The sequence below is a fragment of the Urocitellus parryii genome, chromosome 9 (genome assembly GCF_045843805.1).
Source record: "Urocitellus parryii isolate mUroPar1 chromosome 9, mUroPar1.hap1, whole genome shotgun sequence".
Taxonomy (NCBI): Eukaryota; Metazoa; Chordata; class Mammalia; order Rodentia; family Sciuridae; genus Urocitellus; species Urocitellus parryii.
Window position 1 is genome coordinate 68402181 of NC_135539.1, and position 19353 is coordinate 68421533.

At 39.9% G+C, this 19353-nt stretch overlaps 1 protein-coding gene across 3 annotated transcripts in view; it reads right to left on the minus strand.

Moving 5' to 3' along the window:
* The window catches only part of Camk1d (calcium/calmodulin dependent protein kinase ID), a 387368-nt gene that overhangs the window by 129059 nt on the left and 238956 nt on the right, over positions 1–19353 (minus strand). For 2 of the 3 annotated variants that reach the window (XM_026408566.2, XM_026408565.2), the window contains exon 3: positions 4963–5037. The exons of the other annotated variant lie outside the window; for it this stretch is intronic. In XM_026408566.2, coding sequence (XP_026264351.1) covers positions 4963–5037 — 75 coding nt within the window. The remainder of the gene's footprint in view (positions 1–4962; positions 5038–19353) is intronic. 3 annotated transcript variants of the gene reach the window in all.

Genomic DNA, 19353 nt, shown 5'->3' on the forward strand with positions numbered 1-19353 from the left:
AGACCAGAATAACTACAGAAATTAACCAGCCGTATGTGGTCAGCTGATTTCTTCCAAAGGTACCAAGGCAATTAACCAGGAAAATAAGTCTTTGCAATAGATAACTCTAAAAATTGGACCTCCCTACAGAAAAAACGAAAATCAACATCATCCTTATCTCACCATAAAAATTAACCAGAAATATTTTGTAATATATCTAAGTGGAAAAGTTAAAACTATAAACTTTCTAAAAGAAACACAATTTGTAACTTGGGTTAGGTAAAAACCTCATACAGACACAAAAAAGAAATCATTAGAAAAAACAAATTGAACTTTATCACGACTAAAACTTTCCCTATTCAAAAGGTATCATTAAGGCAACAGTTTCTTAGATATGACAGCAAAGAGCATAAGCAATGAAAGAAAAAATAGACAATATCAAAATTAAAAATTTTGGTGCTGCAAATGATACTATCAAAAAGTAAAAAGACAAAGAATAAGAGAAAAATCTCTGTAAATCCCATATCCGATAAAGGATTTATAGACACTCTGAAGAAGTCTTAGAACACAACAATAAAAAGTTACTTAATTTAAAAATGGATAAGGAATCTGAATAGGTATTTCTGCAAGAAAGGCACACTAGCAGCCAATAAGCACACACAAAAAACAGTAGGCACCAGTTAAATCAAACCAAGAGGTACTAGTTCACACCCATAGATGGCTAACATCAAAGACAGACAATAGCAAGTCTGGTGTGGCTGGAGAAAGTCGGATCCTCATCCAAGGCCCAGGACTTGTAAAACAGGACAGTCATTTTGGAAAATAGCCCTTAAAATGTTAAACACATATTTATCATTTAATCCAGCAATTCCATACCTAAGCATGTGCCCAAAGGAAATGAAAATCTGTATACAAACAGGCCTCACATCATTATTTCTAACAGTCAAATAAACTAAATCTTTACTAACCAATGAGCTGATACATGAAATGCAGTGTTTCTATATAATGAGATATTATTTGGCAATAAAAAGGAATATAGCCCTGATATATGCTACACGGATGAACCTTGAAAACATTTAAGTTAATTCAAAGAAGCAGGTCACAAAAGATGGTATATTGTATGATTCCAAGCAAGCTACAAAATGGGAGAAAACATTTATATTACACATATCTGACAAAGGATAGAATATACAAAGAACACCTAAAGCCCAATAATAAATGATAATCCAATAGAGACTGGGGGAAAGTTTTGAAATAATTTTCTATTTAAAAAGATGTACAGGGCTGGGGATGTGGCTCAAGCGGTAGCGCGCTCGCCTGGCATGTGTGTGGCCAGGGTTCGATCCTCAGCACCACATACAAACAAAGATGTTGTGCTCACCGAAAACTAAAAAATGAATATTAAAAAAAAATCTCTCTCTCTCTTAAAAAAAAGATGTACAAATGACCAATCAAGGCATAAAAAGCTAATCATCATAATTAATCACCAGGGAAAGACAAATTAAAACCATTTTGAGATTCTGAGATACCATGACACACCCATCAAAATGGATAAAATAGAACACTAAAAACTTCAAAAGTTAGCAATAATGTAAGCAATAGAAATCTACAAACACCTCTTGCCAAAAAACAAAAGTTGGCATTTCTTAAAATGGTAAACACAATACTTACCTTGTAACCCACCCATTATGCCCAAACATACATCCACAACATAAAAATTTGTGCATGAATGTTCATAGCGGCTTTATTCATAATAGTCCCCAAACTGAAAACCATCCAAATGGCTACTTTAGAAAAGTGAATAAAAGAGGGAGTATCTAAACCAGAATATAACTCAGTGATAAAAAGGAATGAGGTACCACGGACATGCTACACGAATGATTGTCAAAATCATGAGTGAAATAAGCCAGACACAAACAGGGACATACTATACGACTCGATTTCTAGTCATTTCTAGTGAGTGGAAGGTGGTCACTGATTGGATTATGGCAAAGGAAGAAAAACTTCAAAAACCACAAGCAATCTTTTGGAGGTAACAGAAATCTTCTGTATCTTGATTATGATAGTGGGTTTATGGACCAGAGTTTATCTCTTCATTCCTGAACTGTCCAATTTAAATGGATGCAGAATATTGAATGTGAATTATACCTGTATAAAGCTGATCTTTTAAAAAGTAATGGAAACCAAAGAAATATGCATCAATACAAGTTAACATTTTGTAATGAGCATATCCAGTGTTTGTGTAAATAGTGTTTCTAGTTGCTTATTTGTGTGTATACATTTTTTTTCCTTAGGTGGTTCAAACATTCATTGCTGCTAGGTCAGGATTTTGTTGATTGATTTACCTAACAAATCTCATCCAGTGCCCACCAAACCTTAGTTCCAGCCTAACTGCTCTCTGGATTCCCACAAATTCTGAGTGTGGTTCATATTAACCAGGTCTTCTCTAACTCCAAAAGAGGGATGATGATGTCCTTGGTAGAAATTCAGGAGGTGGGGGTGGGGACAGCTGTGCCACCAATACGGTTTCCAAGCTTTGAGCTAAGGTTGGCTACATTCCACACACTCTGATGCTCTCGTGGGCTGCTTCTTTACATACGCTTCTGCTGGTAAGCGTACGACCAAGTTGCTTAGACAGGCAAATTTAAATCTACTTGGACTTGATCTTATAAAATTAAAGACCATCTGCAGAGACATCCGGACAACATGATACACATGTCCATAAAGAAACCAGCATGTGCTGAGGACCCACTCTTTGTGACAGTTTTCCACACATTTTCACATTCACTACTCACTACAGTTCTCTAATGTAAATATTATTATTATCTCCACTTTTTCCCATGATGGAAACTGGTATGCAGAGAGACCCCAGCCATTTGCCCAAATTCACCTAGTTAGTGAGAGGCAGAACTGAGATTTTTGTATTTGGGGTATTTTAACTGATATTCAGTATATTTCCATACACTCAAAAGTAAAGCAAGTAAATATATTTAACTTTGGATTCAAGTATTAGTACTTTACTTTATGCATTACCAATAAAAAAGTACACACTTAAATACACAGATTTTGTGGCATTTTTGCTTATTACTGAAATGTCATATTCTTCTTATTAGGTGATATGTGTGTGTGTGTGTGTGTGTGTGTGTGTGTGTGTATTTTTAAGGTGCTAGGGATTGACAATGGTGTTCTACCCCAGCCCTTTTATTTTGAGACAGGGTCTCCCTAAGTTGTCCAGGCTGGCCTCAAACTTGTGATCCTCCTGCCTCAGTCTCCTGGACTTGATTTCATAAAATAAAATTACAGGCAAGTACCACCATGACCAGCTCACTTAAATCTTTAAAGAGTAGACTCTATAATAAAATAAAGTCATATGAGCTTCCAGGATGTGTTCCCAAATTTGGGAAAAAAACTTACTGGAAATTGCTCTCTAGGAAAAAACAGAAATATGGCAAATCATAAAACAGAAAACATGGGATTAGGAAAAATTATACTTAGGTAATCAGAGGGTTAACATTGAACCCATCACTTAACAGCTTAATAGTCTCCAGAGAAAAATCAGGCATATGATTCCCAATTGGACACTTAAAAACTATTTACACAAAGTCATAATCTACTGAAATATTTTGCAGATAATAAATGGAGTGATAAACTGGGTGTGGTGGCACAGGCCCATAATCCCAGTGACTGAGGAGGCTGAAGCAGGAAGATTGAATGTTCAAGGCCGGCTTGGGTAACTTAGTGAGATCATGTCTCAAAATTTAAAAATAAAATAGAAAGAAGTTGGGCATAGTGGCACACACTGGTAATCTCAGCTACTCTGGAGGATGAGGCAGAGAGATTACAAATTCAAGGCTAGTCTCGGCAATTTAGCAAGGCTTTAAGCAACTTGGGGAGAACTTGCCTCAAAACAAAAAGGATTGAGGATGTAGCTCAGTGGTAAAACACCCCCGAGTTCAAACTCCAGTACCAAAAACTAAATAAAATAAATAAAAGGGCTGGGGGGTGTAGCTTAGTGGTAAAGCACTTACCTAGCATGTGCTAGGTCCTGGGTTCAATCCCCAGCACCACCCAAATAATAGTAATAAAATAATGTAGCAATGAGCACTTGTATCCCAACATGATCCCAACTTAACATGTTGTTTAAACATTCATAAGGAAGAGAAGAATACATGAAAACTAAAAACTGTCAGCTTAAACATCAATTCTTCCACGTACCTTTGGCAATTCAATTAATAAATTAATGAAATTAAGTATATATTTTGATCTTCATCAAAAATCCTCTTCAGTCATAGAGCTCAATAAGGCAGTGTTCCAAAATTTATTTTCTCACATCCTGGCTCAAGCACAATATCCTGTTTTACTTTCCATCACTTAATTCTAGTAAATGTCCTGGGATAGTTCCAGATCATAACACTTAAAGTGTTTATGTGAGTGGAGAGGCCAGTTTCATCTTTAAAAAATAAATAAATACACTTCAAATAAAGTTTCTATCTGAATATTCTGTTGATTACTTCCTCCCTTCTGGTCATCTCCAGTTTTCCCGGAATGCAGAGGTAATCGAATGTGGGCGATAGTGCCCTAATTTGAGGGAGGGGACAGAGTACACAGCTGCCATCTGCATCCCTCCCCCAGCATCCCTGGGTAGGAGTTTTCTAGAGATAGGAGCAAAGTGTACCCCACAGAGGAGTGTCTTCAGGCAGTAGCTCTTGGACCTAGCACATTAGAAAGCAACGGAGACACCCAGCAATGGTAACATGGGACCCCACAGCAGGATCTCCACTCTAACCTAGCAGAGGCAGACTAGTCCCAGGGAGGCCTGTGGACCTCCGTGTGCAGAACACAGTCTCCAGACATGTCCAGGCTTCTCTGGTGCCCCACAGGCCTCACCACTCCCTCCTGTCTCTCCCAGTCCACTGCATCCATTTATTTCAACACTGGTGTTTACAATCCTGTTTGCACTCATCAATTAAACAAGGTACTTACAGCTGCATGACCAAGTACAGGTGATTTGGGCTTTCATAAATGTCTTCCAGGGCAACTATGTTTTCATGCTTAATCCTAGAAGAAAAAAGAAAGCACCCTGGTAAGTACAATTGGACATGAAATCTTTTAAACACAGATGTCATTATAGCAAAAAGTTCTAAGACAGAATCAAAGTCCTGAACGACACATGTAAGACTTGTCCCCAAACTTTTTTCAGACTCTTTCTCTCAACAGTCCTCCTTTAATCTCTGCTCCTCTTCATTCCTGAGTCTCTAGACACTAAAATCTAGCAATAATTTAACTATTCCTGCTCCCTGTGTATCGCCATAGGCCAAATATCTCAACACCCTATTATCTTGCAGGGCCCAGCTTAAATGGCTGAGCTCCTCACCGTGGAATCTAACTGCTCCATCTTCTGCTGTCTCACAATGCCTTCCATGACCAGTCTGAACTGTCAATTGTATGCATGTCCATCTCCCATAATAGCCTCTGTGTTCCAGGGAACAGTTTCAAGGTCAGGTTCATGGATCCAATGTAGGCAAAAGAAAACCAGCTTGATCCTTCATTGGGGTTCATGTTTACCACACCGCCACATGTCAATTCAGTTCCCAGGTAAAGTAGACCAGTACCATACAAAATATGGTTGCCAACAAGCAGTCCCAGAATCTCCTGGGAACTGGGTAGAAATCCAAATTGTCAGCCCCACCTGGGTGATACAGAATCAGAATCTCCGAAGGTATAGCCCAGAAATCTGTTTTAATAAGATCCTCAGACCACATGTATACACAAAATGAAGCTTGAAAATACTGTATTGGACCAGTAATTCTCAAACTTCAGTGTACCAAGGAGCGTCCTGTGGGTTACAATGTAGATATTGATTCAGTGGGTCTAGGGTGGGGCCTTGGCATTTGCATTTCTCACCAGTTCCCCCCAGAGATGCAAGTGAGGATGTTGCCGGGCGGAGGATCACCCTCTAAGCAGCAAAGTCCTACCTGAAGCAACCCAGGAGAAGGAAAGAGCCTTAATCCTATCCCCTAGAAAAATGCCATCCATCAGAGACCAGTTTGAACTGTCAATTGTATGCATATCCATCTCCCATAATAGCCTCTGTGTCCCAGGGAACAGTTTCAAGGTCAGGTTCATGGATCCAGTGTAGGCAAAAGAAAACCAGCTTGATCCTTTCATTGAGGTTCAGGTTTACCACAACACCACATGTCAATTCAGTTCCCAGGTGAAGTAGACCAGTACCATACAAAATATGGTTTTGTATGGTACTGGTTTACTATACTATGCATCAAGAGTAGTTTCTACTCAGAACATAAAGTGCTATATTTATTTAATGCATTTGAGAGAAGAATCATTTCATTACCCACTGAGCTAATGAGTTCTTACCATGAACCAGCCCATCACTGAAATGACTGCTGAACCATTTAAAATCAAGCACATAACACACAGAATCTCATGAACCCCTTGAAAGCAGAGACTACATTATTCAGGCTGTTTCCCCCTTGCACCTAGCACAGACCTGCTTAATCAACATTTACAGAATGAACGAATGATATTTAAAGGTTGTTGCCACTAAATAGCAAGGAACAACATTAGGTATCTCATCACAGAAAATGGAAGCAGTTTTCCCAAGTGTGAGATGTCTTACTCTGAAAAAAAAGTTTATAAACTAGAATAAAAAAAATACACATATGGGGCTGGGGCTGTAGCTCAGTGGTAGAGCATTTGCCTCGCAGGTGTGAGGCCCTGGGTTTGATCCTCAGCACTACATAAAATTAAATAATAAAGATATTGTGTCCATCTACAACTAAAAAATATTTTAAAAATACACATATTAGCTTGCCTTTGAGTTGAAAGAAGAGAACAAGATAATGAACTAAAAGTGGCAATGTGTTTCTTTGATTTCTTATTAATTAATGCAGTTGTTTTGTAGGAGCTGAAATAATTACACTAAATTCACATTTCATCTGATTGCCATGCAGAGCACATAGTTCTTTATTTGTCAGTAGTAGTTACTGTATGACCTGAGTAAAATGGTATCAGCAATGAATTATGGCAATATATCAAATAAACTGTCACTAAGGAAACCAAGAGAGCTTAATTGGGGACCACCAAGATCCTAGACATTTGTGGCATTACCATTATCAGATATACTCGAAAGAATATGACCACAAAAGGTAAAACACATCATGTGGATTTTCCTTTTTTTGGAAATTTAAAATATCTGCCATGAGAATTGTCACATGGGCACAAGTACTTTTATTCAGTCAAATTAATAGCTAATTAAGAGTATATTTTCAGAAATCGGGAGGAATGGGATTACACAGAGGATTGCTAGATAAAATACAGAGCACGTAGTTACATTTGAATTCTAAATAAACAACAAATATATTTAGTATAAGCCTGTCCCAAATATTGCATTGTTTTTACCTGAATTTCAAATGTATCAGGGCATCCTCTATTTTCATGCACTGAATCTGATCACCCTAGTTACACAAGGCCCTCAGTGATCCTCTAAACTGGGCTAGAGATTGGCACCTGCAACTCTGGCTCTTCTTGGAGGTTGGGTCAAGAAGGTGGCTATTTGAAACCCAGAGTTCAGCCGTTGAATAGTTAATACAGATTCAACTCCACATAACCAACTGTGCACTAACCACCTGTCTATTTGTGTGTGTGTGGGGGTGGGTGGGGGGGTATCGGGGATTGAGCTGAGGCACTCAGTCTCTGAGCCACATGCCCAGCCCTATTTTGTGTTTTATTTAGAGACAGGGTCTCGATGAGTTGCTTAACACCTCACTTTTGCTGAGGCTGGCTTTGAACTCGAGATCCTCCTGCTTTGACTCCTGCCTAGCCAAAATAGCAGACTAACAAAATCAGGCCACAATCCCCTCATGGGATGCACAGGATAGATAAAGCCAAGCCTATTCAACCTGACAGGACTTATGTGAGTGCTACCTTGAAATTAATTTTAATCCATGAGAGCATTCCAGAGAGGAATTACAGATAGAAGGGACCATCTCATAGCAGTCTTGCACTGGTTACAAAGTTGCTATCTTACTATGGTATCCCTCTAACTCATGTATCAATCAATCTGGCAATCAAGCAATCACTGAGTTTCTGTTTCGTGTCTGGCAGCGCACAAGAAAATTATAAAATAAGGTTTTGCCTTCAAAAAGATTATCATCCAGACGGAGAGAAGCAGGAAGCAATGAGAAAAGGATTAATGCTGAGTTCTGCAGAATTGCCTTTAAGGTCAGAGAAAGCAGAGTCCTCATAGGTCAGTATTTTGGAGAAGGTCTCAGGAGAATAACAGGGCTTGAGCCAGGATGGGTAACATTTAAGGAAGCACACTTGAGAAATTTCAAATAAATGCTAAAATGGCCTCTAAACTGTCTTTTAAGAAAAGTGTTTTAATTAGCTTGGAGGTGTTAGAACATGGCAAAAGAAAGCATTCTAGGGCCAGGGTTATAGCTCAGTGGTAGAGAACTTGCCTAGCACATATGAGTCACTGGTTTGATCTTCAATATCACATAAAAATAAATAAATAAAATAAGGGTGTTATGTCTATCTACAACATATATATATATATATATATATATATATATATATATACTTTTTTTTTAAGAAAACATTCTAACCTCTCACATCTGTTTTCAGTTATCTTGTTCCACACTCAGGACCCTTTATGGTATACAAAAACAGAACTTAAAATTTAAACATTATTTTAGTACATAGATTGTTTTAACAAAATGCCACATGAACATTCGTACATTTCTAAGAATGGGGCAGAATCTATCCTACAGAAATACTTTCCCCTGGCTGAATTCCCTCATTTCATTATTCATTCAACAAATATGCATTGGGTGCCCACCAGGAGCCAGGTACAGTCCCATATGTTATGAATCTAGGTGGCCAAGACATAAAGGGAGACAGTATTAGCCCCCATGAGCTCACACAGGTGACAGCTAGAAGACTGTCTCATATTCACCAGAAATTGACCTCCTGGTAATTAGTAGTTACTCTTAGACGCAACAGAGGATAAGTTTATATTGTCTTTCTGTAAATATTTGAGGGTTATAATTGCTCCTCTGACTCTCCTTATCATTGACCCGTCTTGCAATATGGTTGATCCTCCCCCTCAGTCCTATTGTCACTCCTTTGTTCAGACTATGGTATATTCAGAACTGAAAGGAATGATCCCAATGGAAATATGGCCAGAAAAGGGCATGGCAGATAGTGTATTTGATACCTATTTGTTAAATGGATGAATAATCTTAAGCCCAGAATCAATTAAACTACCAGATCATTTTTCCTTGAGCTTCTAACCAAGATTTGCTTTCTGACTCAGACTTTAGAGCTTTAAAGTTTTCACCATCAGCACTGTTATATTCAATCCTTTTGGGTCCCATGCAGTATACCAGGTGTCCAGCAGTATGGTGAATCTTTAGCCATTCATTTATTGTATTTATTTCCCTCCCAATGTTGGGCCATCTGCATATTTGGTACATATCCATCCCATATATGTCCCTCCAAATTCCTAATTAAAATTGTAAGTGGGAAGGTTATATGAAAGATCTCCATGGTATTCTACCAGAGACCCCCAACAAGATAACTGACATCAATCAGCTGGCTTTGATTGCTCTAGTGGCAAATCCAACAGGGCCATTATCCAGCCCATATTTTACCATCCTATCCATAAGGAATCAATTATATGTTTTGCTGAAGTGGCTTTCCTCAGCTCTACACATCACATAAGACTATTTAAAATGGAAATGGGATGTTCAGGAAGATTTGTTCTTAGTAAACCCATATTAGCTCCTAGAAAACACTATTGTCTTTACTAAATGATCACAAGCCATCTGTTTAACTTTGTATTCCAGAATTGAACCGTGCTTTGAATTCAAGCTTCTCAGTCTATAGATCTCATATCCTTCCATTTTATGTTTGGAAAACTTGATGACATCTCTGATATTGTTTTCTCAAACATCTCAACTGTGACTCCTCTGTGATAAATGCAATTTCCTAGGGGACTATCTCAACTTTGTGATGAACAAATTTTATAACTTTCTTTAGATGCTACTTACCATGTTATATATAAAGTTTGTTGAGTGTTAATCATGTGCAAGACTGTGCCAAGTTTTTGTTTTTGTTTGGTGCTAGACACTAAACCCATGGTCTCAACCATGCTAAGCACATTCTTTACCATTGATTTACACCCTACCCCCTCATGACTTAACTATTTAATTTAATATCAACAACAACCCTACAAAACAGTCATTATTTTCCCCACTTTTGAAAAAGAAGGGAGAAATGGGAGGCAAAGATCCCAAGAGAGTAAGTTGGGGGTCCAGGTTCCTGTAATTCATAATTTGCTCTGCTGAGATTGGATTTCAGTCTGTCCTGAGCCCCAAACTCTTGTTAAATCTATTATATTATAACTCCATAGTAACTAAGTTATAATGAGAATATCCAAGAGCTCATGTAAATTCAGTTATTTATCTAAAATTATAATACCTAAAGTCAAAATTTCCATTTTATCACTAACAATACAATATCTACTCCTGGTGGTGCAGAGATTTGTTGGACCACTGATTCTTGTGGATGCTCTCAAGACACCTGGTTATAAACATCCAGACAGGTGAGATCCTAATGGGTCAAAGCAAACCACAGAAGAGGTGTTCAGATGCAGAAGGGTGCAGAAATAATAATTAGAAAGAGCCCCTCATTAGCCCATAACTGCTAGTGCCATCATCAAAATGGAGAAAAAGTGGGCAGAGAAGAAGTGGAGATGTCAGTTATAAGAAAATCAAAGATTGAGGTTCTGTCAACTTGCATAGCTCAACCCCTATGTCAACATTCAGTCCTCCCAAAGCATGGCCAAGAGGATTTTCATACATGAGGAATGTTCATCCGCAAACAGCAAGCCCTTCTAAAACACATGTACTTTAAGGTAATAATAATTCCACTGAAGGCAACTTGAGGCATTAAAAAGAATCTCATTTAATTTTCATCACCTATCATTTACCAGGCCTGAAGTATGCATTAGCTGACACATCTATGAATACAGGGTAAATGGTTTACGTGACAGAAGAGTGCACTCCAGTTGCTGAAGTCCCCAATAATAGACAGAAGACATGGATAAAGGGAAGTGGACCTAGGCAGAGAGAGAAAAGCTGAATGGGCATTGATACAGATGCCTGCCTGCATGATAGCTAACAGCCAAGCAAGAAAACCCTAGACAGAGCCAGGAAATCATTTTTAAATTAATTCATGCAGAAAGAAAAAAAATCAGTGCCAAACGGACAAGTAGGCCCCATTCCAAAGCCCCTCAGCTGAAGGGAACATCAGGATGAGAGGATGGACATGCTACTGAATACACACGCTTCTACGGACTGATAGCAACATCATCTTCCCCTCCAGCCTAATTTTCCACAGTTCATGGATCCACAAATTTTGAACCCTGTGTCAAATGAGGGGGAAAAAATGCACACAAAAAAAAGAAAGGAAGGAAGGAAGGAAGGAAGGAAGGAAGGAAGGAAGGAAGGAAGGAAGGAAGGAAGGGAGGGAAATCGTAATTCAACATTTCTTGTTTTTGTTTTATTTCTTTCCTCCTTCCATTATAGTTCATTGATCTGGAGGGAGAGGATTGTGGAAGCAATTATGAGATATTCAGAGAAAGAAAAGGGCAACAAAATACTTTTTCTTGGTATCATCATTTTCTGGAAATGGGAATGCATCTACTCAGCTACTCAGGTTAGAGAGGCCGTGTGAGGATACCAGATGGAAGGAAATAAAATCAGAAGGGATAGACAGGAGGCAAGCATACTATCAGGAAGGATAGGGCAGGGGTGGTGGGACCGGATCTCCCTGCAGAGCTGCAAGGGCGCAAGACCTCAAGGCAGAGGTCAGGTGGATGAGCCAGCTTTCGGTCCTCCTCTCTCAGCCGCTTCCGGTTCACAGTACAGTCTGGGAAAGGCCTCTCTCAAGGGAATAGCATGGGTCATCTCAGGCAAAGACTGTAGTCTGTCACCACATCTCACTCTGGTATTTACCAAGCAATGCAGAAAGTTTAAATTTTACACAGACACACACACACACACACACACACACACACACACACAAATAAGTCAAATAAGTTACAGTTCCCTGGCTTGGAATGGCCTCAAAAATAGCTGAATAATATTCTGATGTCTTGGCAAATTCTCCTGTTTATCTAAGTAAATGCTTATGGTTTTCTCAAAAATTAAATATATGTATATATAAATATAGATATAGGTAGATATATATATAGATAAAGATATATAGATAGGTATATAGAAATATTGGCTCCTTTCAGGGGTCAGAATTTTTTCCCTCATATCATACACAGTGTAAGAAATAATGCTGAGAAAATTTGGGATACTGTCAGTCACAAGAGAAAGTGATAGCATTTAAATATTTGCCAGATGGTTATTAAAAAATACTTTTCATTTGTAAAACATAGGCACATTCACAGATGTTATTTCACATAACAATAATCTTATACTGTAGGCATTATTACCCCATCTCATAATGATCACATCCAACTTGGAGTCAATGGTTCTCCTCCCTACTTCCCTCTGGTCTCACTCTCCTCCTAACCCATCTCTCTGCCATCTCCTGAGCTATTACTCCATTTAGAGAGTTGATCACACTTCTCAGCTTGAACCCTGGCACTAACTCCCTGTTGTCCAGAATAGAGTTCAAACAGCTGGTGTGACCGAGAAGTCACTAGTTACTTGGTCTTCCTTTGACCATCTCAAGAACTTCTGCTCCCACCCAACACCAAAGCTTCACTGGACAAAGATGGGCAGCTCTCCCACACCCTGCTCTTCCCAGCTGTGCATACCCTTTTCTCTGGCCAAACTGGAGAGCTCTTCTGACATGTTTTTACTAACCTACTCATCCTTTAAGACTCAGTTCTAGATCTCCTCTACAGAGAACCATTTGCTAATTTCCGGTGGCTCACATGACCTATCACCTCTCCTTTGGACTGCCTGGTTCTTTTATAACTTCCTTACACATACTGCATGGTACCCCAAGTATCTGTATGCATGTGTGATTTTATATGCAGAAAAGGATATGTAGAAGGATACATATCAAACCATTAACTAATTACCTTGGAAAAATGCTAGAATAGGAAGTGAATTTCACTTTTCAGCTTTTTTCTCACCTGGGGTTCTTTATCTGAAGACTACAGAACACAGAAAAGGTGATTTGAGAGATTGGTTTCTTTAATTCTCCCCAGGACAGTACCATTCTAACTGCATATGAGAAAACTTATTCAATATATATCATGAATGCCATAGATATTAGGGCTCCATTCTCTTGTTGAACCCAAGGAGTGACAGTTGCTAGACTGTTGTATTGCCCAACTTTTACAAAGAGGTGTTTTTTAAAAGTTCTTGATCAAAATCATTAACATCTATCTGGTCCACCAAAATATATTTGTGATTATGCAAACAAGGAATCACGTGTGGATTAGAAGAACTGCAATCAGGAAATCATAGTGGGTCTCAGCTCTGATGCAATTAATTGCAAGATTTTTGACAAGGTATTAATTATGTTCCAACTTGATTTCTTCATTTGTTAAATGTACATGAAAATATATGATCTCCATATCTACCTATCTACCCACTTCAACATATATGCTTATATACAATATAAATATACACACATTTATATATCATATTATATAGAGAGATCTTTTAAGAACATAGGCCACTCCAGCAACCACCAGAATTCAAAATCCAAATCTTCAAATCACCTCTCTTTGCTGCCAGCAGAGGGAGCTATAACCAATGGGAGACGAAGGAGCACAGATTATGGTACCTAAACCAATTAACATCTTAACACCTGCCAGTTTCGTTGTTGTTGTCTAAGAATTAAGGCTGCTTGAGAATATATTTTGGTTCCATGATTTTTAACATTGGGAAGGTAGGATCATTAAAAATCAGTCTAAAGAATTTGTAAAAAAAATATATAAAAAAGAATTAAATACCATGTATTGATATTCCCTCACTGTAAAATGAGTTTTGTTTGGAATCCTTAAAAACAAACAAACAATAAGAGCCCTTCTGCACTGCTGACCATAGTTTCTTAAGGCATCGCAGGCATCCTAAATACAATACAGTGTCCACAGAGGGAGGCACAGCTAGCCAGTTCTTGTATGAAGATACCACTAGAGCTAGCAATGGTGGTACTCTGGTATTGATGGGCTGGTTCTGTGTTTAACCATGTCTGGTCACATCACTTTTACAGAATCTTCCAGCCAAACAGGATGCTTTTCTCCAAGGTTTTTTCGAACTTTACTAATCAATGAATCTAAAATTATAATGAGGCAAAGTACATTAAGGTATATATGAGACCCACAAAGCTTGACTCTGAGCCAAGAGTTGGTGTCCCCTCAATAGTCCTTGCTGGGTCATGCTCTTGTTTCAGCAGGAGCTGGTCCTGCATGGGTAAACTGTCAGCTAGACATGGAGTAGAATTTCCGGAAATATGAAGTTATTTACACAGAAAAAAACCCTGCTCTGTCCACCCCCAACACACACACACAGAGCCCCTACAATGCCTAGGACTCGTTAAGAAATGCCTGAGTGATGCTTTACGTCTAGAATAGCTCCAGAAGGTCCATCTTGGCCTGGTTGTCTTTAGTCCAAAGGAGAAATAAATTAGGTCCAATTCAGTGTGAAAAATCGACTGCTTGGCACATACCACTCAATGAATATGTGTGGAAGAATGACTTTAGGCTTTCTTGAAGTCTTACAGATTACACATGCTCCAAGACTCACTGAATGAAAAAGAGTAGAATATTTGACTGTATATTTATTTCCTACTTCTGTTACTACCATTGATAAGTTATCAGGGCATCCCAAGATGTGCTGCATGTTAAAATTACCTGAGGAGTTTTAACATACGCTGACACATGGTTAGGGTGCAGCTCAGGCTTAGCTTGTGCAAGGCCCTGGGTGCCATCCCCATCACAAAAGAAAACAAAACTTATACCTGGTTTTACTCCTGGAAATTATGATTTAATTGGCCTGGGGTATAGCCTAGGTGTAATGATTTTTTAAAGCTTCCCAAGTTATCCAAATGTGCAGCAAAATTTGAAAAGCATTGGTAAATTACTGAGAAAGGATTTGCCTGTAGATACTTGGGAGCTGGTACTTCCACATTTGCAGTGTCTACTTTAAATTTATCTTGGCTGAATATATTTATTTGGTAATAGGTCTGATACGAAAAGTAAGATTCAGGGTGTCCAGAGGATGAATGTTCAAGACAACATGGCTAATACGTTCCTCCTTTCGGGAAAAGAAAAATGGACAAATTCATGAAAAATAGTCAAATTCTAACGAGCTCCTCAAAACATTAGCTTGTACTATTTCTTAGTTAGGCTTAGAAACACAAACACATTCAGGAGAACTCTGTCATTTCCTTCTTTGAGTTTTCGGTAGCTTTGCTGAAGGGTAATACCTACGCTCTGGATGTTTTAAACGTAAGAATAGACACCTGCAGCCTTGGAGAACATTAAAGTCTATGCAAAGCTCTTCTGAAGGAGCCCAACTCTTGTAACCTGGATGACTAGTTTCACTGATGGGAGGCCAGCACTCAGAGGCACCTTAGAAGGGGAAATCTCAGAAAAGTTCATTCTAGCTTCACTGTGGATGCTTGTGACGTGAGCCAGAGGCCACCCCTGCATGAAAGACAGTTGAGGGCATGCAGCCAGCCGCCCACGCCTGGGTTGCTTCCTGCAGCTTCGTCACTGTGCCCTGAAAGAAGACACTGCACTTGAGTTCACCAAGTTTCTTTGAGGCTTCTGGCTTAGGACACTCACATTTCCATAAGCCTAAGTGAAAGGGGGTCAAAAGGATGTCACCGGAATCTTGGGGAAAGACACCATTGCCCTTTTCTTTCCTATGTCTCATGTCTTGTGCTTTCTCTGACCCATGCTGAAGACCCTGAGGTCAACAACTCCAGGATTGTGCTGATCCAATAGGTGGCTGGAAGGACAGGCTCGGCTGTCAGCTTGGCAGAAGGCCCACTGGGAAGGAAAGAGGAGGCCCCCGGGCAGCTGCCTCTGCTCACACGGGATAGGAAGCTTCTAAGACACAGGCGAATGTGATCCTGGACGTCTCACTACAGCTGTTGAAATATGGTGACATTTATTTAGAAAGTAGGAAGCAAATTGTGAAAGCAAAAGATGGGGTCAAAAATAGGAAAAAGAAAAATAGAAAAAGAGGAAAGACCGTTTGGGACAGCTGTCTAGTATCTGTTCCTTGTCAGACTTAGGAGACCAAGCTGAACACCGTGAGATGGGCCTCGATGCTCTGGGAAAGCGCCCACATTCAGAGAGAACAGGGCAGAATTAAGTACTCTTTAATTTTTGCATTTCAGTAATCAATGCTGCCACAGTCTGTTCAGGGCAGACCAGACTTTAGAAAATCAGGCACGTTCAAATGGCAGAAAAGATCTTTCAAGTGCTTACATGTTGGGAATTCAGGAGGGAGTTTGCGGTTAGCTGAAGGTGTGTTTGTTAAAACAATATCTTACTTTCTGATTATATTCATCAGTGTGAATAATAAGGGCCAATTCTGTATTTTTTTTTCCTTGAGAAAATAAGAACAAGTTTCATCATCCCTGAGATTAAAGTCACGATTAGAAAGAACAGCACATTTGGCTTTGTCTGTGAGTTTTTAAAAGGAGGAGAGTGTGTGTGCTACACCTATCCCCTCTCTGAATCACAGTTTTATGGTAGGCAGGTGTTAAGTTCTGGGTTTACAGTTTGATGATATCCTGCTAATAAAAGATAAAGATAATCCAAAAGATGTCGACTCTTTAGAAAGTTCTAAGGGTGAATTCCAGGGCTGGGTGCAAACTGCACAGGCCATTAGGTTGTGGTTAACAGAGCAGCTGCATTCACCTAGCTTTCTATTCCAGGGTTTAATAAGGAATTAGGACTGCAGTCATGCCTTGAGGGGTAAGGGGGACAGAGAAAACCAATCAATGGAATGTCCCTGACAATGACACTGGGGGTGGGGGCGGGGAAGGGGAGGTTGGCTCTCACTGTTCTCCTGTTCAGCAGAACAGCTGATGCGCCCAGGTGACAGCAAATCCAAAGGCAGGGAGGGCTGGGCCAGGCTGAGGTCACACACAGGCCACTGGGTATATTTTAGGAAACACTGCCTGTTCAGGGCCAGGCATAAAGACTCTTTCCTTGGAGCATCAGGGCATATTAGACACATGACTGGACTCCATGAAGGTCGCTGTTGACCAGTGCTTTTCAATCTACCCTGCCCCCACCACATCCTTTGGTTTCTCAAATATTTTTAAAAATGCAAATGAATAAAACCTACCCAGGCCCAGCCCCAACAGACACCAAATGGGAACAACATGGAGATTTCTACCATGTTTGTTTATGGACCACTGACAGAGCTTATGACAAGCCAATAGAATAAAATGGAAATCCTGAGTTCACACTGATGTAACTCTACATTTCTTTCCTGTTTATGCACTGGAGTTCTATACAACATGTTTTTTAAAAATCTGGCTACCAGGACTGGGGTGCAGCTCAGGGGTAGAGCACTTGCCTAGCATGCGTGAGGTCCTGGGGGTTGGATCCCCAGTACAAAAACAAAAATTCTGCTATTAAAAAAAATGCAGGGCTGGGGTTGTGGCTCAGTGGTGGAGCACTCGCCTAGCACGTGCGAGGCCCTGGGTTCCATCCTCAACATCACATAAAAATAAATAAGTAAAATAAAGGTATTGTGTCAACTACAACTAAAAAATATTTTTAAAAAAATTCAAAACAGACAATGAACAGGGCTAGGAATGTGGCTCAGGGGTAGAGCTCTTGCCTGGCATACATGAGAAACCCTGGGTTCCATCCCCAATATCACCAAAAATAACACACACACACAAAAAAAAAAACAAAACAAAACAAGGTGCCCTAGCGCATGCTTGTAATCCCAGTGACTCGGGAGGCTGAGGCAGGAGGATCACAAGTTCAAGGCCAGCCTCATCGACTTAGTGAGGCACTAAGCAACTCAGTGAGACCCTGTCTCAAAATAAAAAATAAAAAGGGCAGGGGAGATGGCCCTGGGTTCAATCCCTGGTATCCCCCCCATCCCCCGAAACACACACACACACACACAAACACACACTCTCACACACACACACACACACACACTATACACACACAAAAAGGCAGGGGAGAAGGGAGCCAGTAACCAATACAACCTAATGAAAACTATTAAACTATTATTATTAACATATGTTTGAGCACAAAGGGAAGATCTGCCCTCAAAAAGTTATTTCCAAAGATAGGCTCATGCTGCTTCTTCCTAAATCTTTCACCTCTTTAGAGTATCTAAAAAAAAACAAACAAACAAACAAATAACAACAGAAACAAGAGATCCTACCTTAAGCATGAATAGTATAGTGTCACTGCAAATGGCAATTTGATATCATCAAAAGGGCATAATCTATCACATTTATGTTGTTAATTTGAATTTCTATCATTTTATGCATAAGATATTTGCAGCTTGTTTTAAGATTTTGCAAATTTAAGTAACAGTAAACACAAATTAGGGCCAAAAAAACAACAACACAATAGTGCTAACACAGGGAAAAGCTGGAAATATAATGGAGGGAGGAGGCAAGGGAGGAGGAGATGCACGCGCACATCTCCACACTTGTGCACACGTGTCATTTTTGCCTACTTGAGCCCAGTCTGAAGTCCCACGGTGGCTGGGTCCACAGAGCTGGAGCTGCTGTTGTGCTGGAGGCTGAGGGAGCAGCCAGTATTGCTTAATCCACTCTGTGGGCCGAGAACCTGCTGGAATGATTGATTTCAGAGAAAGGACGCCAAGAACATGGGAGGAGTGAGAAGCAGAAAGTGTAGGGGGAAGGAGCAGGGGGGCAGGGGATCCTGAAAAGCTTATGTGTGGGGACTGTTTCCCAGGCTCAGTGTGGAAAATCAGAGGGCAGCAGAAACCCCGGGAGCACGTGGGATGGTGACCTGAGGGAGCCATGGAGTGGGGGGAGCAGATCTGGGGGTGAAGACTGGCAGGGGTGGGACCCTGCGGTAGGGTATGAAATTAGGTGAGCCACCTGGGTTTTTTTTTTTTCCTGTTTATCTTTTTATCTTTGGAGCAACAAGGATCATACTTCTGGTGGACTTAGCAACAGGAGATCAAATGTTTATCGATAATGAATAAATACATGTAAGTTGTGCTTAATAAGACAGCGCTCTGATGTCGCAAGGTAAGAGGGAACAGAGCGCAGGGAGGCACTGCAGCCTGGAGAAGGTGGCAGGGCAGGGGAAGGGCAGGAGAAAGTGGGCCTATCAAGGTCACCATCTCCCTT